Raw genomic sequence first — 23,722 nt, 5'->3', positions numbered from 1 at the left:
CTTTGCATTAATGGCTTGCAAAATATGATTGCATTGCCTGGAAACTGTAATTAGGCATGAGAAGAAATATTTCCTTCATTCTTTTTCCCTATTGTAACACAAACGTCTTGACCTGAACCAACAACCGTTTCTGTTCACAGGTGGGTACATGAAAAAACACCACACCACCAAACACTTTACACCATTCTTGGCCAGATGTGCGGATGACACTTAACCACACTCACACATTTGTGCAGTGATGTGCATACGCACTGCACATTACATGCTTCTGCTCTTCCTGTAGCAGATGCACTCACATTGTGTCTCATTAGATACATTCAAGAAGTACCCAAAGCATTTAAAACAGACTCATGCTGAGAAAACACGAGTCCGCATGTGTGGGTGTGCAAGAAACCTGATTCAGCTCACAACATTCTTACAAGGAGATTGATAACAGGAAACTCATGCTCAGATCATATCAAGAGGAACAGAAAGAGTAACATGTCATTACAAGTATGGAACGATTGTGGTGTCATCACTTTTTATATTCTGGTGGCAATTCACATGATTTGTTTTTAAGCTAAATCATTTCATCAAATCAATATAGCCTACTTAAGTCAATAATATTGTTTTGGTAGATTTTGATTGATTTCTGGTTGTATATGTGTTGATATAGAATCTAGGGGGTCACTGAGGTCGGAAAGAAAATGTTAATTAAGGTTTTTTATTATTAGTTCAATTACAGACAAGTAGGCTACAATGCAACAAAAAACAAGACAAATACAATGCATTGTAAATACAGTTCTCAAGTAAGGTTATTGATTTGAGTAGGTCTAAGAGACAAATAAAGACAATATATATACAATGTGAAGAGACATGACAAAGAGGAAATTAGTGTGTTATGGTCGGTAATAATAAACACTTTACAGAGAGTCCAGGGAATTCCATGAGCTCTCTTTTACTTTCTGATTAAAGTTCCATTAAACTTCCTCTCAAATTCCCCTGTAACTCGAAAATAAAACAACACACCGTCGAAGACCACGCCCCGTTCCATACACCGACAAAACGAATTGTACGGTAATTTGCGTCATCCCCGTGGGCGTCCAATGAGGATTGCCGTTTCGACTACCCCTGAAACGCGTGACGCGACCTCAGCGTCAATACTCGTCGTTTAAATATGCATACGCCCACGAAAAACACGACGAAATTCCGTATTTCGGCCCGATATTATGTATCAGAGCGGAGGGGCAATCGGACACCAGCCGACTAAATAACAGACACGTAGGGAAAGAATCTCTTAACATTTCGACAATAGTTTAAACATCTTAATGAATGTTTGACAATACGGAGCAACAAGAATAAGAGAATACTATCGCTCGTTGGTCTGTTGTTTTAACAGCTATAGAAGTATTTACTGCTCAGATATAAAGAACCAAAGGAACCAGAAGACTTTAGCGCTCGCTGAATTCAGAAAACCCGGTGTGATCGGTTAACAACCCGGCCTTTTAAAATCACTGCCTTCGGAAATGGGGCTACTGTTCGCCAAACTGATGACTGTTTTCGGAGATAGAGGTAAGCGTTTTAAAAAAAAAAGTTTTTTAGGAAATTGCGGTTTTAATATTTTTATTATGATAGCATTTTGAGTATTATTTTTATAAGTTAAGTATTATATTTAATATGAATATAATATTTTAATATATATGTTTAAAATTGCCTTAATTGTTGTTATAGCTGTAGTTAATCCTACCTTTACTACTTCTGTTCAGTAACATGAATCAAAAGATCATTTGCCAGATATCATTCTGTCCTGACTTCTGAGAAACTTCTAGTTTCTAGTAGGGTAACGTTAGGCTACTCTTCACTCTTAATAGTTAACATGTTTTCAAACTCCGACTAAAGGCCAGTTTTAATCTTGATTTTCACGTGTGTAGTTTTGTAAGATGGTCAGCACCTCTAACCATGGTTCATATTTACGATATTGTTATGGTGTCAAAAGATATAACGCCAAGTTGTTTAGCAACAGGCAACCAATCATGAACGTCCTCATCGGTGCGTGTTTATTAAACATTTATTAGAATTGTTTATTTTCTGAAACTTTCACGCGCTGAAAATGTACAGTGTGTATTCTCGAAGTCAAATTACTCAACCATGATAAAATACGAGTAATGCTGAATTGAGAAACGAGATTCCTCAGGTTTCCAATGTGAAATGGCCTTTTAAGTGACACTAATAACATGTCATTGAAAGAAACACGTTTATGCAAGTCTGTGTTAGGATTTTGTGCTCTATCTGCACACATGTCAGATAATATTGTACATACAGGTGAGGTTCAAAGATCACTGGAGTTCTGCTTACCTATTGTTATTCTACACCAATTTACACAACTTTTCCAAACTTTGTTTAACACAAGCAGACATAGTTCACTGAGTTCTCAAAATTGCGTTACTTCGATATTAAGCTTGATGTTATCAGATGGCATTATCATACAGAAAAGGTCAAACAAATTATGTTTAAAATGTTGGTGTTTTTGTGACATCCTCCCTTTTCTCTTCTTAGAACACAAAGTAATTATTGTCGGTTTGGACAATGCTGGGAAGACCACCATCCTCTACCAGTTGTAAGTGTTTTTCTTTTTGAAAGTGTAAGCAGGAGAAGCACATGGCTTCGTACTACCACTGTACCATGACAAATCGACATGCTACATGTTTCCACTCAGTTTTTAAACCTTCAATGCCCTGTTCTCTTCAGTTTAACTAAAGAAGCCGTGCAGACTTCTCCCACAATTGGCAGCAATGTAGAGGAGATCGCCGTAAAGAAAACACGCTTCCTCGTCTGGGACATTGGCGGCCAGGAGAATCTCAGAGCTACCTGGAACTCGTATTACTGTAACACAGAGGTGTGTATCCTTAACCTACATGCTTTGCTAGTGTGACGAGAGTTATGTGAATCTCTACTGGTTATGTGTCTTTCCCTACTGCTGATAGACAGATACAGTATATTATTTTCAGTTTTATAGCCTTTACAAGATGTATAATCTTCCTCTCTAAATGTTACAGATTATCATCCTGGTTGTTGATAGCACTGATCGAGAACGCCTGACTGTAACTAAAGAGGAGCTTCATCGCATGCTTGCACACGAGGTTAGTTTTCATTCAGCTGCTTCATGACAGTTCTTGTGAATATTTCATGGTTTCTCATACACTTTGCACATGTATTATCAAGGTCTGGGTTTAAAATCTATTTAAATGTATTTAATATAATATAATATTAATTTGTTTATCCTTTTAAATATGTTCAAAACTATTGTTTTTTGGCTTTTATCAATCTTTTTTTAAATGTGCTTTTGTAATTGTTATTCGATTGTTAAATATTTCTATTTAGGTTTAATTTGTTTTCAAATGTATTTTTAGTTCAGTTTTTTTATTTTATTTATGGCCTTTTAGTAACTTTAGTACTTGAACTTCTTTTAGTTGCCAAGACACAATTTCAAATTTTTATTTAGTTTAAGTTTTTCATGTAATATTTACATTTGATTCTGTTTCCGCATTATTTAAATGAACGAAAATCTCTAATACCACTGGTTTAAAAAAAAATCTTTTTACAAATTTTAAATGGCCTTTTTTCAAATCAGAGACATCATAATTTTGATCAAACCACTATTGTAGTCTATTTGATTAAAATATTTCATGCAGCACAAAAATAATTGTTAAAATCATGCAAGTAAGGCATGTTTTTCACTTAATGGACAAAAGGAAGAATGTAAACTTGAAATATCATCTGGGGATTTCCATGTGCATTTTGGATTTGCAAACAAATGATCAGGTTTGTTGGGTTTGGTTAGACCATCCCAAGTGAGATCAGCCCTAGTCTTAATTGTTCTGAACATTATTCTTTCTTGTTAATGGTTTAATTAAATTCCTTCTCCACCCAGGATCTGCAGAACGCATCTGTGCTGGTTTTGGCGAATAAGCAGGACATGAAGAACAGTATGTCTGCTGCAGAGATCTCACAGAGTCTGACCCTCAGCTCGCTCACCGCTCGTTCCTGGCATGTCCAGGCCTGCTGCGCACTCACTGGAGAAGGGTATGTGTGTTTTATAGGAGTGCATATGATTGCCACTGTGTTTTGCTTGTGTAACCCTGTAAAGCCTGACGTATTAAATAGTAGTGAGAAAATTTTCTTTTTTTCCTTTCAAATCAGCAATTTATTTAACCTTTAGAAAAAAATCTATAAGCTTGTATATGTTTTTTTGTTTTTTTTTAAATCTAGTATCATATTTGATACATCTGGCTTTAATTGCCATTATAGTATATGATATAGAGAGAATATGGAGCTTATACTCAAGGAGGAATAAACACCTCAGTTTTATTTAGAGGCAAAAATATGCAATTTGGTGCAGTTGCTGATATTTATATGGCAAAAAAGTAAGCGGAATTCTATTAGTTTGTAATGTAGATTTATGAGATCTTCGTAACAGTATAGCAGACTTCTTACATAAACTGCATATAAATATCAGTTGTCACTCTTCCAATAATAAGTCTTTCAATAATATAAGATTTAGATGCTTTTTGTATGCTTCGTTTATCAATCGAAGCTCTGTAGTTTTAATTGTGCATAGAGTGCAATGATGTTTGGGAGATGTTCAAATAAATGTTCCTCAAATCCCTGATGTATCATATTTGATACTCGCCTTTCAATTTTTTTCAATTAAAAGCTTTCAAAGCTCAAGTTTTAAAAAAAAAAAAAAATGATGTATAGATAATCAAGTAAACCTAAGTCGCTTCAGTCCAGTAAGTGTTCAACTTGAAATATTATTGACAATATAGCAGTAGCAGATTGTGTACTACAGGTTTTTGTTGTGTTGTGATCATGTTTGTAAATTTGTGAATATTATGCGGTAGGCACTATCGGGTTGAGATGTTTCCAAGCCTGTAGCCTGAGTGAGAGCAATTTTTCATGATGTATAACCACCTCTTTCTTTTCCCCCTGCAGTTTACCAGCCAGTCTAGACTGGATGCGCTCCCGTGTTGTGGCGAATTAGTCCAGCAGCGGTGCTTCTTAAACCTCTGGAACTGTTGAAAGAGAGATTAGGCCTTCTTTGACTTTTATCCAGCTCTCAGTGCCTCTCGGATTAATATTGAAATAATGCTGAAGTCAGGAGGAACACACCTCATCCAACTACTCTGGAAACCAGAATGAGCCTGCAAAGACTCTCTGCGTGTGTGAGAGAATGTGTATGTGTGTACACGTTTGTGTTTGGACATTATGTGACTCCGTTCTAGAGGTCACTTTGTTTACATTACAGACTTCTGAGATGATCTGACATGATCATGATGATTTGGTGCCGCTGTATTCCCCTCTGGCTGTGCCGACGGCTCCGCGGTTCCCATGTGGAGTAATTGTCTACAGGCAGCCATCTGAGAGGGGGAGGGTTAAGGATGCCCACACTGATCCGTGATGAGCCACTAAGCTATTGAACAACATTACTTGAAGTATTTAAAAGGAATTGATTTGTGTATGTTGTGCAGATGTGTGCATGCAGAATGGAACATATTGTTCAAGTATTTTATTCTGAAAGTAGACAGACTTGATATTCATAGTATGTTTTCTTATATAATTTTGTACAAAAAAGTTTTGTACAAATAAAAATCTACTAAAAACTTGCCTTTGTCTTTGAGAAGTGTATTTAGCCTGGGTTCAAAATGTATTTGACTGTTGAGTATGTAAAACAAAGGTACTGGCAGAACGACAATCGATCGTTATCAGATCAAACGGAAGCTCAATTTGCATTGATCATTCAAATGATAATCAGTCCCCTCATTTTGTCAAACCGTATGCTAATGCTTTTGTTCTTAACTGTTACTTGAAACAGACCAAAGACCTTAACATCTATTTGGCATGCATGTTGTGTGCATTTTACTTTTCTAATGCAGTAAGGTAGAAATCATTGTTATCAAAGCTGTCCCCAACAACAGATTACAAATAATCTAGTGAAGGGGGTGTTCTGGAGTCCACTGCTGCTTCAATGTATATCTAATGAGTGATTATAATCAAGGTATTAATCAATATCTCTCCTTCTAAATATCAAATGAGTTGAATGACTTCTCTAAGCTTATGAGATTTCACTTGGTTACAGAAGTTACCAGTGTGATACTGAAATGTTCTTTTCATGTATTCTCTAATGTCTGTATTTGATATCTGAGAGGTGACTGAAGGGTCTGGCTCATTCCAGTGATATAGCAACAGAGCTTGCTTATTCAGTCCAGCCTCCAGAGATGAAATATGGACTCGTTTTGTTTGAGAAATGCCTTCAACCTGTGATAAAAGACATATATCTCCGACCCCTTATTTTGCCTCATTCATGAACTGGCCCCAATTCCAAATTAATTTAATAGCCCTGATAGGCGATACATTGATTGGCAAAAAAATAAATGTAAAAGACAATAGATAACAATCATTGAAATTAGCATGTAACAAGGTGTTCAAAAGGTGTTATGTCTATGGCAGTGGATCTCAACCTTTTTGACTACAAAAGCCACCCACACATATACACACTCAATCATTCATTCATTCAGTATTTTAGAGCTTGGCATAACTAGAAAGATGTATATTTGTTAAAAAAAAAATACTAAGAAATATCTTGTTTTTTGTTGTTGTTTTAGCTTATTTTAATGCTTGTTTTGTATTATTTTAAATAATTTGAAGTCCTCTTGAGGCCCCTTTCAAAGTTTGCTGAGGCCCCCAGTGGGCCCCGGCACCCGGGTTAAGAACCACTGGGAGTTCTTACATTTGATGACACAACACAGCCTTGTTGAGTGAGTAAATTTGATGATAGTGTATCCATGCTTTCTCCTCCTGTTGAGTCATCAAGTGAGTCCAAAATAATGAAATAATTGCTTAGTCGGTAAGGGTGTGTGTTTGGTAAACAGGCCCTTTATCAAAGTGTTACTGGTAGGTAAGGTTTATGGCCATTAAGATTCATGGAAGGCTTCCGTTGCCTGGTGGGTTATTGCCAAGATTTGAAGTTATTTATATGCTTTTTCATACTGATTTATTGTCATTTAACAATCTGGTCTGAGTTTAATAAACAGTAAAAAGAAGGGGGCACCCGGATTTGAACCGGGGACCTCTTGATCTGCAGTCAAATGCTCTACCACTGAGCTATACCCCCACACACAACTAAATCACACAGGTGTGTATTTCAAGGAATATTCATCTAATGATCAGTCTACACCCTTGGCTATTTAAAAGGTGTGACAGTGTGAATATTTGTTTTGTGTATATGTTTGTCATTCAACAAGATTAATATGGGATTTCATACATAACTCTTTTAATTCAGCACTGTCACTCTTCTAAGAGTTGTTCCACATGTGGCCTGTTGCATTGGTCTAATTGGTCTAATCATGGCCTGCTGCAGTGAGAAAATCAAAATTTAAAAGGGTTGAGTTGAGTGAATAAAAGAGAACGCTTTACCTGTCAGGGTATTTGTCTTGCAATCTGTTGTTCTGAATATCAAAGCTGCATGCTTTAGGATCATCTTCTGTTAGTAGATGTCGTGATTGTTAGTTGAACTGCACTTTATCGGGATGAGCTACAGTGAACATTACCACATGAGAAGGCTAACACATCTTGTCGAACACTCTTAAACAACATCAAGATACTACCTAAAATGCGAGTGACACGTCTTGCCAGGAAGGCAATGGCTGCATTTGAAATCGCATACTCTTTTGAGTTGATATTTATTTTGAATAAGTAATTAATTCACGCCAGCTAAAAAAGTATGGTCGAAAAAGTATTAATGTAATCTGGGCGTACTACATTCGCCGTGTTGTCATTATTATGATGTGACCTAACAGCATCAGTTACATTCTTCTTTTGTCACATACTGTTTTTCGCCCCTACTATAGAAGGGAAGTTTGTGCTTTCGGATGCAGGTGGATGTGGGCCTAGAAATCACTAATTTCCAATTTGGTTACACATCAAGATAAAGACCATAAGAGAGGGATTTTGAAAGAAGGGTGCAGGAATGAGCAAGTTAATCAATACTTTACATTTATATATATTCGTTTAGCAGACGCTTTTATCCAAAGGGACTTACAAATGAGGAATGCAAGCATCATAAAGAGACATTAAACATGAGAAGTGCAGGTAATACAAAGTTTAGACATAGATTTAGATTAGTAAGCTAGAACTGGGAGAATAATGAATAGTAAAGTATTGGGGAAGATTTTTTTCCCAGCACGATACAGTTATGTGCTGACAAAATAAATTGGTTTTCAGCTGGTTCTTGAATATTGTCAGGGATTCGGCGTTGCAGATCGGGTTGGGAAGATCATTCCACCAGCAAGGAACAGTGAACGAAAATGTTCTGGAAAGTGATTTTGTGCCTCTCGGTGAAGGGTGTTACTCACTTACCGACCTTCTGGTGCTGATGTAGACACACAAGAGCAGGTGAAGGTAAGAGCACCAGAGCCTGTGTCTGTCCCCCCCCATCCTGAAAGACCTATAGCTACATGTGAGATTCAAACCAGCTAAGTGGAGTTCCTGTGAAGCCCATGCTGACAGAGTGGACAGAGGGATCTGATGATTAATGGTGTCAAAGACAGCAGATAGATCATCCAGCAGGATGAGAATTGAGGATTTGCAATCAGCTTTCACAGTCTGCAATCCGATACAAAAGCATGAGGAAACCAACTTCCATCAAAACACTGCTGTGATGACATTCCACAAGAACGATAGCCTACTGTTAAGGCTGGGAAACACTACAACATTTATTTTTGCCACAATTTTCAGTTTCAGCCTAAAGTCTGACCCATTCTGCAGATTTTGGGAAGATGAAGTTGAATCCATCCAGTTGGAGGTTGTTAAACATGTTTGACACTTTGAGGGAATTTTATAACACATATTGTTGTCTATAGACATGCGTCTCCTGGGAACGAGCGATTCTGCTATTGTTTAGTTTGTATTGTTCGGAACAACATGAAATATGGGGCCGACTAGGAGCTCTCAACAAACAAACAAACAAAACAAACATTAAAATAAGCTTAAACAACTAAACATAATAATTTGGTTATTTTATAACAAGAATTTCGATTCTAGTTTAAAATAAAATAGGTTGAGATCAACTGATGGTGTAGGCCTATGATTTATGTAGCTTATACATCCCCCGTTTTATTTGTAACCGTTTAAAACGTGTATAATTCCTACCGTTTTAAAATATTTTCCGAAATTAAAAGTCGGGAGTGAATTCCAGTATTAAGTTTACACGTTTACAGCCTTGCTCTCAAAAAGGAAAATCCTTGTGACTGCAATATTGTGATAACACCGTTATGGCCCTTGTTACACAGTCAGTAGGCATACAGTTAAAATGTTCACACCTTTCCACTAGAATAGATACTTGATCAAATTGTTTGTGGGGACACCTGGTGGCTACGTATATAACTACATGCATTCCACTCAAATACAGAAAGACATTTTGATTTCATGAGACTTTCTTCAGATCAATTTGTGCATCATTACTGATACCTGACACGTAGTTCAGTGGATTTAAGTGTGCCTTACTCCTTTTCGCAAAGCAGATGCTCTTTGCGACATATTTCCATTGTCATCTTACTACTTGTTGGCCTAAACAAGCAATAGTTTGTTTGAGGTTTACGGCTTTTTACAACAACTCTGAGAGAGAGAGAGAGAGAGAGAGAGAGAGAGAGAGAGAGAGCTTTAGTCATTAATCTGTGTGTTTAACTAGACCCTTTCTTTGGTATATGATATTCATGACAGGTTTCAGATAACTAGCCTGTGTCATCACCATGTGTTAGCCTACTTGAAAACCGATTACTAAAGATTTCTCCTAATTTTTAAGTGGCCTGAAGAAAAGAAAGAGAGAAAAAAGAGGGGGCACCCGGATTTGAACCGGGGACCTCTTGATCTGCAGTCAAATGCTCTACCACTGAGCTATACCCCCTTGTATATTATCAGCCACAGGTGATATCTTGACAGGTTACTGAGAGCTCAACCCATTGTGTAAATATTATAATGTGACTGTTTGTGTTGGACATATTCTGAGCTTATATAACTGTGTTCTCATTTGGTTGCAATACCCATAAATTATGTAATAATCTGAGAATTGTTTTGTTTGTTTGTTTGTTTATGTTATTGAGGATAGAATCTGAAATGTAATAATAAAATAATTTGTTGTGCCATATGTAACTTTAGTCCATTTATTATGTCAGAAGCCAACATTATATGATTAGGCCAACAAGTAAGAGAGGTTGGGACTCTACTCCAGTATATATCAGCAATTGGCCACTAAATCTTGGCAAAAATAAACAAATAATACATTTTAACATTTTTAATTAAAAAAAAACAATCACAAAAACTACCAAAAAAAGATAACATTTCAACCAATACTGCCCAAGAAAAGAAAAAAGTCACAATGGGAACCATTATAGGCTTTATATCAAATAAAAATATACTAAAATAAATAAATAAAATAAAACAGTAAACACAGAACAATTCAAGAAGTAAAAATGTAGGCCTAAATAAAATGTTGGCACAGAAATGACTTTCAAATAATTGTCCGCAAACAAAAGATGCAGCATTTTGGTAATCATAAGCCAATGCTATTCAAAATATATATTCGCCAAACATAATGTCAATCTGTCAAGACGAAGTGGGAAATCTGTGTTTTTTGAACAAGTACTATGTCTGCCCCCCCCGAAAAAAACAACAACTGGATATGCAAGATCTGATTTTTCTGTATAAATTTGGAACAATTAAAAAACATGTAACAACTTGTGATATTTATGAAAAAGGCTTATACACTTGACAAATGTCTGAATGTCACTTGCCAGCAGCTATAACCAAAAATATGGTGCAATTGAAATTTTACTTTGGAGACTAGACACATTTGTCAAAAAACGGGTATAGTAAAAATATAAACCTTATAGTAGGAAAAAAATACTATGGAAATCAATGGCTACCGTCAACAGTCTGGTTATCAACATTCTTTAATAATATCTTATTTTGTGTTCAAATTCATAAAGGTTTGAAATAACATTAGGGTGAGTAAATTATGACAAAATATTTTTTTTGGGGGGGGGGGTATATTTAAAACTGTATTTTAGGCCTACTTTACTGAAATGCATATTTAGCCACCAGGTGTCGCTCAAACAAAGGGCGACACAAAGTATAAAGCTCGAAACTGAAGCAAGCGTCGGTTTCACTGTTTTGGATATAATGTGAAAAGCTTGTGTGAAAACTGTCTGATATACATTAACAAACAGCAAAGACACTGTAGCTGTTTTAGTTTTACTTAGAGTTCGAATATGCTGAGTGCGCATTATTTAAAAACACTTTGTAATCAGTATTTATTCTAAAACGCCATAGTTTGACTGAATAGACGGTATGAGGGCAGGTACACTCCCAATTATGTGTATCTGTACTAAGATCCGTTGGATGATGTGGTTTTAAAACAAATAAAACTGAATATAAACACATGATACGACAAGCGTTAAGTCATTTAACTTACGAGCGGGATTTTTTTTCCCCATTTCAAGTGATAAAGAATAAATATTTGAGAGTGAAAGTCTTCCGCTGAATGCCCTTGCTTATCTCTGAACGGGAGCGCGCAGCAGGACAGAGCGGCAGTGCCGTGAGCGCGCCTTCCGTGTCTGACAGCCAGCGGTGCGAACTGGACTCATCAACGGCTAGCGATCAACACGTCGCGCGTTATCTTACAAATTCTGCTCTGTGGATCGTTTCTTCATCTCATTCCTTCGCTACTATTCCTCCCAAAATGAACCCACTGTGTGGCAGATGTAACCGAGTGGTGTATCCCACGGAAAAAGTGAATTGTCTTGACAAGGTAAGGCATAACGTTACTTAGCATATGTTAGCATAGCTTACACATCTGGCCGTGAGAATGGGGTATATTTGGATCTAGATAAGTATAATACAGATTTAATAGTGTGGCTTAAAGGAGACCATTTCCGATGCTGTGGCTATCGAGATTGTGAGCAGAGCGGAAACGTCTAATGTTAAGCGAAGGGGCTAAGTTAGTAACGTTAATGCAAAGCCTTGATTGTGATAACTTCAAAGCATGCTACAAGTTGTAGATGATATATTTATTTGTTTCAGTGTGTATATCGTCTGATATCGACAGAAATTTTCCGCGGAAGTCGTTATTTTTCAAACAAACGCCATCAGCCTGTTCGTGGCCTCTGTCGCGAGGAGGAGGAGGTTTGTTTATGACGTGTCAGTCTGTCCTGTGGGCGACATGGACGGACCCGAAAAACCCAAAACAGCCCAAGTCATGTCAAAGAGACGATTTTGTCTTAAAGACAATCAAACAACTGGTTTATACACGCGGTTTGGGTTGTATATTATCTCGGGGTTTTTGTTATTCAGCCAGCTTCGCAGATATGCAACTTCGCCCGTGTACGTATGAGGCCTGTGAGTTATTAAAAACGTGCTATATTTGGGCCAATTTTAAACGCATTCCTGAAATATCAGTCCAACGTTAACCGCGATATCAGTCGGTTCTTGCATTTACATGAAGTGCACATCTGTACTACATGTTTACCAACCGGCCTGAGGAAGTGTTGCTGCTCGACACGTTTGTGAAACGTTTTCTCTACTGACCCCACCCCCGTCTTAACCCATATCCTTATCGCTCTGGTTTTGTGAGTGGTGAAATCTTGGGTTTTTGATAGTCTTCAGTTGCTCCAAGAGGGTGGGGTCGCCCTCCTTTATTTTCTTGCAGCGCAAGTATTTGCGAGGGAGGGAAACTGGGGCGGAGTGATAATAAGTAATGCGTGTAATGGACGTTCAAAGCACATTTATCGATTGCCGACAGTCTCCGTGGCCTTGAACGAAACAGCTTGGGGAATGTCTACACCGACGTAAAGTGCGCGAATGAGGCATGCAGTTTACGTAAGAGTAAAAGTTGAGGCTTTTGATGGTACACCTCCCACAAATGTCGAAAAATAGCACTGACCCCACACACGTACACAAGTTGGTTCCTATTCATTGCCTAAAGTAAAGGCCTCACATAAGTTGCTTCACACTGTCATTCTTTTGAGGCATGCTGATGGTTCCCTCAGCTTGAAGAGAGGCCAACCATTGCTTGTCATTCTGCTTCAGTGCTTAAGGTCTTCATCTGTCAGTCTGAAGAACACCTCAGAAGAACCGCACCCTAGAGAGGTGGTCACAAAAATGCATATTTACTTGCCCACATGAATATCAACTCTGTTCAGGACACTTTATTTGTGGCACACAGAAAGAGAAGTTAAGCAGATTAAGCAGCCCTTTTCTATACAATAGCAGAAGATGATGACCATCAAGCTTCAAAAAGAACAATAAAACACCATAAAATAGTCTCTGAGGTTGGAGTCATTAAGATTTTTTTATTTAAAAGAAATGAATACTTTTATTCAACAAGGGTGCATGCAATTTATTAAACTGACACATTCGCAATGTTACAAAATATTTCTATTCATTTAAGAATCCTAAAAAAAAAGATCACAATTTCCACAAAAATATCTAGCAGCACAACTGTTTTCAACAATAAGAATTGTTTCTTTAAATCATCATATTAGATGATATGATTTCTGTAGGGTTATGTGACACTGAAGACTGGAGTAATGATGCTGAAGTTTCTGCTTTGCCATTAAAAAAAATGTAAAAGGTGTATTTTCGGTTATGAACGGAACTTCTGCTCAAGTGTTTGCGAGCAACTTCCTCTGGTTGGTACTGCAGTAGATGCATGACTTTGTTGCTCACACACTCATGCACATGTGATCAAACTACGACATTCCAGCTGACTGCCAAAGAGTTTGATATAGAAAGACAAACATACCAACATCTAAATTGTACGCATTGCAGTCAGCATGCATGACTGGCTGTATGGATGGAATGTAGGGTAGTGGGTCAGGTCAGTCGCCCCAGTCCATTTTCTGTGTGTGTGTGTGGTCTCTTATTACTGAAACACTCCCGTGGTTAACATTAACTAAGGAAGCTTCTAATCAAAGACTAGCATAAATTGCAGCTACATAGTTTGGTTTATAGCCATTTGGAGACCAATATCTCAGTAGCGTCAGTGTGTTTCCCAGCATTTGTTTTGGATCTTTCTTTCTGTTTTTCCAAATTCTGCAAGAATCTGGGAAACTTGTGATGTAACTTGCTTAGTGACCACTGGACAACCAGTGTGCTATGGGGGTTTCATATAAACTATCTTCACTCAAGACATGCCAGAGAGTTTTTAAAATGAATGCATTCACACAGAATAAAAAACCTTGTCTTTACTCCGAATGGATGTAACCTCAAGTTAGACTTCTTTTGCAACACATGTGGTGCCTGAGCCTGTATTTCTTTCCAAGTGCTTTCCAAGAACAAGCACTCCATTGTTTTTTTCCATTCAATCCTCAGAGCGAACCGCATAGACTTTGTAACGACCATAGCGACTGAATTAGCAACACTAAGGGGATCTGAAGGACTTCATCTCATTTGCTCTTTTTATTTGTCTTTATCTCTCCCAAGTCCGTTGCAGACAATTTCCCTGCTTTTTTGCATACACCTCCTAATACAAACACATTTTAAAGCTTTAATCTATCATCTGTCTGTGTCTCTCTCTTTCAGTACTGGCATAAAGGATGCTTTAGCTGCGAGGTCTGTAAGATGACTCTAAACATGAAGAACTACAAAGGCTTTGAGAAGAGACCATACTGTAATGCGTAAGTATCGCTGCTCTCTGCATGTGAGGTTTCTGTGTATTATGTGTCTGGCCTGCTTATACATATTCTTAAAGTTGGCATTAAATGAAATTAACATATTTAACTTTGTAATCATTGGACAAAATCACGTCTCACCATGTATTTGTTTCTTGTTTAGTAAGCCATTTCACTTAAAAATACGTCATAATACAGAAGTAAATTCAGTCACTACTTTAAAAATTTTAAAATCACAGCGAAATTTCCATTCACAATCCCATTTTAGAGAATTCACAAATATAATGCAGAACTTGATGTATTGAAAAGTGGGTGTTGCATATTAAAATTAGCCATATCTAATTCATGGTTTCTAAAACAATGTCTGAATAGCTATTTGACTAGTGGCTAACTTCCAATAGTGGGCAACAGTGTGCAATAGCTGGCTCGGCTTAAATGATGTTTAAAAAATGAAGTAAAAAGAGCATCTTAAAGGAAGAGCAAGTTAGTACATTGTAATTGAAGATTTACAAGACACTTTTTGTCTTTTGATTGTGAAAAGGTCACGTCTGCTCACACAGTAGCTGAATTGTTCAGTCATTTGTGGAAATGACATTGAGGGAAATTCCTATAATTTCACAACAATGACCCATACATATACATGCACAAATGAATTCACTTTTCTGGTATCCACTTCTGATCACTAATAGACTAGTCTTGTGAGTCAGATACCTCAGTTATAGCATCCCTGCCCATTCATACTTCATTAACACTTGAAGTGTTTTAATGCAGACCACCAGTCTTAGCATGGGCAGAATAAATGTATGAAGTCATAAAGAACAGCTGGCATAGAAAATATGCAAATGCATCCCTTTTGTGAGTGTGTCTCACACTCATGTTCATAATACAGCAGGGGACTTTAGTCTTTATTTAGCTAATGATTTATGTATGTCCCTCTGTCTAGATCTGCTTCTTCCACTGTTTACTCAGTCCTTATTTCCAAGATAATTTGAGTAAGTGAGCATGGCAGAGTAATTTCCTCTTGCGTCCAACAGATAAAGGCCTGTTTACTTCTCAGAGTGATGGTCTAATGACAGGTCCACCCGAAGTAAAAATCATCTGCTTGGATCACGATGGGATTGTCTGTTAACTGATATAAACATATAAATCAGCCTGAGTGCCATTTATCTGCGCATGTTTGTTTACCTCTCTGTGTCTGTGATTTGAGTGAGAACCTTTAACAAAAAAATAAAAAATTGTGTTTTGGACTACTGCATGCCAATATACTGATTGATAGTATTGCCGAAAATGGTAGTTAGCTGATATATCTCAGGCAACAACAGCAATATATATTTTTAGTTTATTCCATTGCGCCCACCACAAAAGTGTGCATATATTTTTATGTGACAGGCACAACTTGACACTGTGTAGAAAAGAAAAAATAATAATAATGGCAATAACAGTCAAATTTATTAAACTTTTAGTACTGGTAATTAGGTTGTCATACAGTAATCACTAGAAATGACAGAGCTGTAATGTTACCGACAAAACATCATGTTAGCCAGCTATATAGCTTAAGTTAATGGTGATAATTTAAATCAGCAGAAATTACACTAAATGTTTGTTTGTTTTTGCCATCAGTCCATCAGTGCTGTTATTGTTAAAGTCCCCATTTAGTCAGTCATTTTATCCATTAAAACTCATCTTTGATTCACCAAAATGATTTAAACGTTTTTTCCTTGAAAACAATTCTTCATGCCTTAAAATAGCTTGAATGTAACTCTGTAACGTGATTGGTTACAAGGTAGTTTGTGATGTCAGAACACCAGCGATTTCAAACCGCGTTCTTGGGACTGTCTTTGGTTCACTGCAGTTTTAAAGAGAAAATACTGGTGTTGACTTATGAATTTGCACATGGTTTGTTTTAAAGCATATTTAAAACACCACATAGACAACATTAAAAGCTTGATTTTCACCACAGAGGGACTAAAACTTGAAAATATTTTTTGTTAATTTAAATAAAGCTGAAATAAAATATAAATATTAGATACAAAATTAGAAACTAGAAATGTTGCCTTGGCAACTAACTGAAATAAAATAAGTTGAAGTACAAAAATGACTAAAACCGAAAATAAAAATAAATTAAAGCTAAATAGAAATATATTTTAAAAAATCAACAAAAAAAAAAGACAAAAGCACATAACCAAATTACTAAACTTAAACTTAAAATAAAAAATTAAAACCTACTAGCTACAAAATGTATGGTAATATTATGCTAAAATAAGACTGCAGCCCATCCTTGATGTTGAGCCCTGTATCTCTATTGGCTTTTAATTAAATGATGTATCAGAAAATAAATAAATGGTACTTGTATACATAATGGTAAGTATGTTTGAAACTAGTTTGTAGGTCACTACATGCCTTTTTTAAGGCTTTGGCATAGCTTTTTGAGAAAGGAAAGATCAGTCTATATTTATTGACACTGATTTACAGAGTTCTGTATTATGTGTTGGTTGCCTGCAGCAACACAGCGTCTGTGTACTATATAGAGGTTAACTAAGCAGACCGGGTGTCCTGTTGTAACCAGGAGCAGACAACGTTTTGATTGGCTCAGTTGTTGTGTTGTGAAGTATGATTCATTTTACTGAATCAGTCCTGTTAAAACCTGTCGTGGCACATTATATATTGTTATATGATTAGTGTAATAGTTCTGTTTACTACTGTATTACCAAATATATCAGTTAGTGCTGTAATTGTAATTTGTGTACTCTGTTGTAAAGTTCTGTTATTTCTGGTACTCTAATTATATGTTGCGTTGGATGATTGTGGTTGGGGTTGTCTCTGTCATGCTAATTTTGTGTTGTGTTGGTCTGTGAAAATAGGGCAAATAAGCTGCCTTGTTTACACAAGACACAAATTACACTTTTGCAGCTTCACTATCCCCATACAGATCAGTGATAAGCCCATGTGGGCATTTACCTACACAACCAATAATTCAGGATCTTTGTCTTTATCAGCAACATGGTTAAAAAGTGTCCAATTTGAGTAGCCTTGATGGGTAATATAATAGCCCATTATAACAATGAGCTACAGTCAGCAGCATAAATAGTTTATGTGATTTGAATAATATTATATCTAAACAAATTAATAATTAAAATACTTGTCATTCAACTAGGAGAAATACTGAGATGTTAAATTGCAAATGCTTAAAGGATTTCAAATGCGGATGTTAGCTAAAATGGCTCTGTGTGTATTTCAGACACTATCCGAAGACGTCATTCACCAGTGTTGCAGACACTCCGGAGAACCTGCGCCTGAAACAGCAAAGCAAGATGCAGAGCCAGGTACAACATGCCAATATTTGCTTTCTCTTATCATCCTCTCTCCTCTTCTGGTGATTTCTGGTTTTTGTGGCATTGAGCTCCACCTGCACACTCAACACTGCTCTTGTGTGAGGAAGAACTATGTTGAACTATGTGGAACACAGATTCTGGTGTATCGTGACTTTTTAAAACATTAGAGGCACAAATCCCATGTTTGTTGATTTTTTTTTGGTTAGAACTATAGGTCAGATAAACTATTAAACAAGCAACAACCATCATGACTTCTCATTCCACTTTCTCAGTTTTTACAGATGTTGTATAAACCTCATTAGTAAAGATAAACCAGTAATCCTCATTATCTCTATTATTGTCACAAAAAATCAATATATTTTTCAATAGAAGTTTATCTGTAGCTACGGAACAACATTTGTTCCCAAACTTGCCCAATTTTTACCTTTATTTAATTTATTGCTAGCTTATTACAAAACCACATAAATCAGGGTTTTAAACTGTATTTAGACCCAAATAGATTTGAAAAAATGATTAACCTCCTCAAATAAAATCATTAGAAAATAAAACTGCTCATAATATTTAGATTTTGACCTTCTGAGGTTGATGATAAATGTTTTTCTAAATGCTATGCACCTGTGTTCACTGTTGGAAAATGCCAAATGTTGTTTTTTATGATTATCCATTAACTAACCTGCGTTTATGCTGATGTAATATAAGGGTGGGAAGTACACCTGTGAACCTGTTTCAATCGAAATGAACAATTATGATTACTTGAATATTTGCTATTAATTTACATGTGTGTTTGGGATGCAGGTGCTCTACAAGGAGGAATTTGAGAAGAACAAAGGAAGGGGCTTCAGCGCTGTGGCCGACACACCAGAGATGCAGAGAATCAAGAAAACGCAAGACCAAATAAGCAACGTAGGTCCAACTCTTAAACAATATATTCAAAATCATCTACCAAAACATAGATATGGAAGCATTGTTTTGTTCTTTCTGTTCATTTTCTTTCTTGCCTGTGTATTATGCCTGATATTTACTTTTGCTTTTTATTTTGTGCCTTGGAGTCCCAACCTTTCTCGTCATCTCTCCAAGAAGCACAAATATATAGTTTTTCTATCATCTTAATGTCCTTTCATTGTTTATTAATGAATTGTTAGCCAGTCATAATTATTTGACCTTGATGGAGCACTTGTTTAGTCCCACCCTTCCTCCTTCACACTATACCTGTTTGCTGAAGTATCTGTGCTGTTGCCTGGCAACATTTATGTCACCAACTTCCTTTTTGCATTGTCATTTCCTGTCAGTATGAAAGCGAGCAAGACCACACGCTATTATCTGGCTCAGGAGACACCCTGTGGATGGTGCAGGAATTACTATTAATTTGTCACCCTCGCTCAGAATGAAGTTTAATTAGATTAAAACCTCTTGCTGAAACCACCACTTTACGAAATGAAGGACGGTTTTCTGAGTAGTTCAGTTATAGCACTGCAACAATATTTCTCATGCATTCTATTTTTATTCTTCCTCGCTTCAATTTCCTATAGTTATTTCAGCTTGAACCGCTTAGCCAATGTGCCCACTGCTGCAGAAGAAAACCACTCAGTTTGAGGATGTGTCTGTAAAATGTGCAGCATTGTGGTTGTCTTCATTGTTGCTCTATGATTGCTTTTAGTACATGGTCAGTGAAGTCATCAAACACATCTATTCAAAGGTTCTTTTTTTTATGAAAAAGTACTTCTTAATTTAGCAAGGATACATTAAATTGATTAAAAGTGACAGTACATAATGTTACAAAAGATTTCCATTGCAAATAGAATATTTATATATATATATATGTGTGTGTGTGTGTGTGGTGTGTAGTCCGGACATTTTTTTATATTGTTTTTATATATTGCAAAATTATTGTACACATTGGTCACAGACACGGGAATGTTATTTTTCCAAGCTGATTGCTTACAAAAAAAAACACAGTCATCATGTTTTCAGGGCACTTCAAGTTTGATTTTAACATAAAGCGATGATATCTAAGTGGCTGAGTTGTTTGCTTACTTTTATATTAGTCTTCCCATTAACACCATCATTGTCTTCATTCAGGCCGATTCAAGAATGCTCACGAAAACAAGAAGCGGGATTTATCGCACAGACCAGTCATATACAATCATAACTGATCATATCCAATAATAGCTTGATGGAGGCATTACCTCCTCTCACATGACTTTCCCCCATTTATTATCAATTAGAATTATTTGAATTATAATGAAACTGTAATATAACTCCCATTATTCATCTACACATTTTTTGTTGGAAATCAATGTCATATGTTGCATATGTTTTATATAATTTGTAACCCAGCTGCTTCCAAGACATCTGCTTTTTATGACCAATAATTTTCACAATTTTTACTGTTATTCGGCTAAATAATGTTACTTAGGTGACATATTTTGCAGAATTCACTACGTTTAGTACATCACTAAATGTTAGTTTGCGAGGCTTTGAGATGATGAATATAAAGCACAGTGACAACATCATAGTTACTGTTCTTTCTTCCTGTTTTGACACATTGTACATGTCTGTGTGTGTTTTAGATTAAATACCATGAGGACTTTGAGAAGAGCCGAATGGGAGGGGAAGGCCCACCTCAGCACCCACAGACACCTCAACAAATCACAACTCCAGGTACACAATATTTTAATTGTTGTCTGGATGATCATTGCAGTCTCAATTTCCCGTGAGGCATTAAAATATGAACATTTTTCTCTGGTAGCATATCAGCCCCCGGCAGCATCTAAGAACTATCACTATGAGCCTGAGCCCGTGCGTCAGGCCGCTGCCGCCCCTCCTCCCAGCTCTGGGGTAATAAACTCTTAAAACTCTAACACACACTGTCCCACACAATCCTTTTCAAGTCCTTACGGTCCTCTTTGCATGTGTTGCAGAAGCGCTACCGAGCGGTGTACGACTACACCGCAGCTGATGAGGACGAGGTGTCGTTCCTGGACGGTGACCTGATAGTGGACGTTCAGCAGATCGACGAGGGATGGATGTACGGAAGAGTGGAGCGCACCGGCCAGCAGGGGATGCTGCCTGCTAACTACGTAGAGGCCATCTGAACATCAGAGAGTGAAAGGATGAAAAGGTTGAAAAAAAAAAGAGGGGGGGTTGCGGCAGAGACGCAGATGATTAGCCGAGTGCCATCTCACCTTTCAAGATCTCATCTTTTTCCTCTTCTCTTCCTGCACTAACTGTCCTATCAGGGGTCAGCCGCTGTGACCCGGTTATGATCCAAAACAAACATAGTTCAGTATGTAATCACACACCCCAACAGCGCATACACGTACTTGCATAAATAGTGAATGATTTACTCCTTTCACCCATATCTTTCTCTCTATATGCATCTCACTTTCTATTGCTTTTGCTGTCTGTTTATCTTTTAAATACGCGTTTCCTCAGTCCTGTAAAGGTGCTGTCACAAGTGGCACTTAGGTCTTAATAAGACTCGCACACACAAACCCACAAAATACATGACCACACAGGGCCTGCCATAGAGCACTTCGCAGACATCTCAACAAATTTATCTTATCAGTTGCTATGACAATATGTGAAAGAATCTGGTCCGAACTTCAGTTGTTACGGGGTTTTTTTTATATATACATATATATTTTTAATTGTTTCATATCTTTTTTGCAGTCTGTAATTGTGATGTATTCAGTACTGTTTCACATCTCATTGACTGTGGTTCTGTAACAATGCTTGAATATAAGACTTCTGGTCATTCCAATCATTCCATACGTCTTACCATTTGCATCATGTGTTGAAACTGGAATCTTAAGGGGCGAAGCCTTTTGCTACTTTCATATTCTCTCAAGCTCCTTCACATTCCGCTGGCCCTTTAGGAAATGAATTAGAATATATGAGCATAATTTTGTTCTGTTGCTCCTGCTTTTAAAAATGACAAGGAAATAGTGATATACTTAATAAAGGGAAAAAAAGAAACTATATAGTCACTTAGCGAGCGAGGAGTGGAACAGCATTGTAGAATAGAAGCGAGGAGCACAAGCACAATTCTATGGACCATTTTTGCTTTGGATTTTAATCATTCCATTGATTTTGTTCCATTACGGTTTTGGGGTGTTCCATGTGCATAGTATGAAACTGTAAGACGTTGTTATTGATGTTTTTGTTAGTTTGATTTTTTTTCCTCATTTCATTGCTTATTCACATTGCCTTGCTGGTATTGTACGAGACGGAATTTTAATGTCAATTTATCAATATCAGTGGAATAAAAAAAATCTATTTGTATACCAAGGCAGGCGGGTTTGTCGAACGAAAAGAATTGTTAACGGTATTAGAATGTTTTAGAGCCTAGCATGTATAACTGGAAACTATGTTACTGTGCAAAGACTCTAATGAGATTCTACTGATCATTGTTCTCTAAAATGCCAAAATATAGATACAGAGAATGATCAAAGTAAGTGTTTTGCTTTCACACTTTTTTCACAATTGTAACTTCAAAGGTGCAATATCTGGGTTACTTTTTCCTTGAAAACATATCCGCAGAATTTCTTTGATATCTAGTATCAGTGTACTATCACCAATATCTCTCCAATTCAGTGTAACATTTTTAAACACCTTATAACCAGCTGCTGCACTTTTTCCAACGTATATGTTATATACACGGTCAAGGTAGCATTTATTGTCTCCCTTAGGAGAAATTTGTTTTAGATTAGGGAACTGCTGCAACGTCAACACATGTAACATGCAACATTAACAATCATTATAAATCCTAAAAACCCTACATCATAAAAACAGTACATATAACACAACCCTCGGTTCCTTCCTGTTATACCAGCTATTGCAGTTATTTAACTTCCTTCTGCAATCGCTCATTAATTAATTTGACAGACAGTGGTACTAATGAATATTTCTATCGGTTATATTTGCATAATGGAACCCTGTATCTCCAACCAGAGTTCATCGGCGCATACTCAGGATATAATACATGTGAAGAGTCTAATACGATCTTGTTGGCCTGTTGGATGGTGTAAAGCTCAAAAATATCCTGTAAAGAGTTAATTTTAACTCTGTGTCCGCATGATTTTTCCTGCCACTCTCATCCTGTACCTCAAACAGTAGAGTGTTGGTGCTTGCAACGCTAAGTTCATGGGTTCGATTCCCAGGGAAAGCAAGTTCTGATAAGAATGTAAATGTGTACTGTACCTTCAAATGCAATGTAAGTTCCTTTGGATAAACAAATGCATAAATGTAAGTGTTTACTAAAATGTACATTACCATTCAAATGTTTGGGGTGGGCAAGATTTTTTTAATGTGTTTGAAAGCCATCATTTGCTCACTAAGGCTGCATTTATTTAATCAAAAATACAAAAACTGTAATATTGTGAGCTTTATGCAGTTTTTCAGGATTCTTTGATGAATAGAAAGTTGAAAAGAACTGCATTTACTTAAAAAAGGCTTTCTTGAAATATATTTTGAAAAATTGTCTTTACTGACACTTTTGATAGTCCTAAATCTGTTATTTTCTTTCAGAAATAAATCCTACTGATCCCTAAATTTGAATGGTATTGTATAATTTAAGTTGACATAAAGAGATATAAATCAAGATACTTAAAATATCCAAGATTGCATAAATATCCAAATCAGATTAAGTACTTCAATGCTTTTTATTTCACGTAAACCCTTTTGTTT

General features: G+C 36.7%; 2 protein-coding genes and 2 non-coding genes across 5 annotated transcripts; 2 read left to right on the top strand and 2 right to left on the bottom strand.

The window, feature by feature from the left end:
• Positions 1–1,121: 1,121 nt before the first annotated feature.
• On the top strand, positions 1,122–5,642 carry arl5c (ADP-ribosylation factor-like 5C). Of its 2 annotated transcripts, XM_077212326.1 has the most exons (6): positions 1,122–1,551; positions 2,536–2,596; positions 2,728–2,875; positions 3,036–3,119; positions 3,911–4,062; positions 4,972–5,642. In XM_077212326.1, exons 1-6 carry the CDS (start codon positions 1,506–1,508, stop codon positions 5,018–5,020), a joined length of 540 nt encoding a protein of 179 aa, XP_077068441.1. In that variant the 5' UTR covers positions 1,122–1,505; the 3' UTR covers positions 5,021–5,642. The 2 variants fall into 2 exon arrangements, with proteins under 2 accessions (XP_077068441.1, XP_077068440.1); XM_077212325.1 differs by lacking the exon at positions 4,972–5,642 and having other exon boundaries at positions 1,357–1,551; positions 3,911–4,289.
• A 1,436-nt stretch (positions 5,643–7,078) lies between these two features.
• trnac-gca (transfer RNA cysteine (anticodon GCA)) lies at positions 7,079–7,150 on the bottom strand. The gene has a single exon. It is a non-coding gene; the product is annotated as a tRNA-Cys (tRNA).
• A 2,718-nt stretch (positions 7,151–9,868) lies between these two features.
• trnac-gca (transfer RNA cysteine (anticodon GCA)) lies at positions 9,869–9,940 on the bottom strand. Its single transcript has one exon. It is a non-coding gene; the product is annotated as a tRNA-Cys (tRNA).
• A 1,216-nt stretch (positions 9,941–11,156) lies between these two features.
• Positions 11,157–22,487, top strand: lasp1 (LIM and SH3 protein 1). The gene is made up of 7 exons (XM_077212324.1): positions 11,157–11,842; positions 14,614–14,708; positions 17,941–18,025; positions 18,830–18,937; positions 20,605–20,695; positions 20,784–20,872; positions 20,956–22,487. The coding sequence occupies exons 1-7, from the start codon at positions 11,576–11,578 to the stop codon at positions 21,127–21,129; spliced, it is 909 nt and encodes a 302-aa protein (XP_077068439.1). The 5' UTR covers positions 11,157–11,575; the 3' UTR covers positions 21,130–22,487.
• The last annotated feature ends 1,235 nt before the right edge of the window (positions 22,488–23,722 follow it).

The sequence above is a fragment of the Siphateles boraxobius genome, unplaced genomic scaffold (genome assembly GCF_051911475.1).
Source record: "Siphateles boraxobius isolate OS27281-9 unplaced genomic scaffold, OSU_SipBor_1 66, whole genome shotgun sequence".
Lineage (NCBI taxonomy): Eukaryota > Metazoa > Chordata > Actinopteri > Cypriniformes > Leuciscidae > Siphateles > Siphateles boraxobius.
The sequence above is the reverse complement of the archived record's forward strand: the minus strand, read 5'-3'. Positions and strand labels throughout refer to the sequence as shown.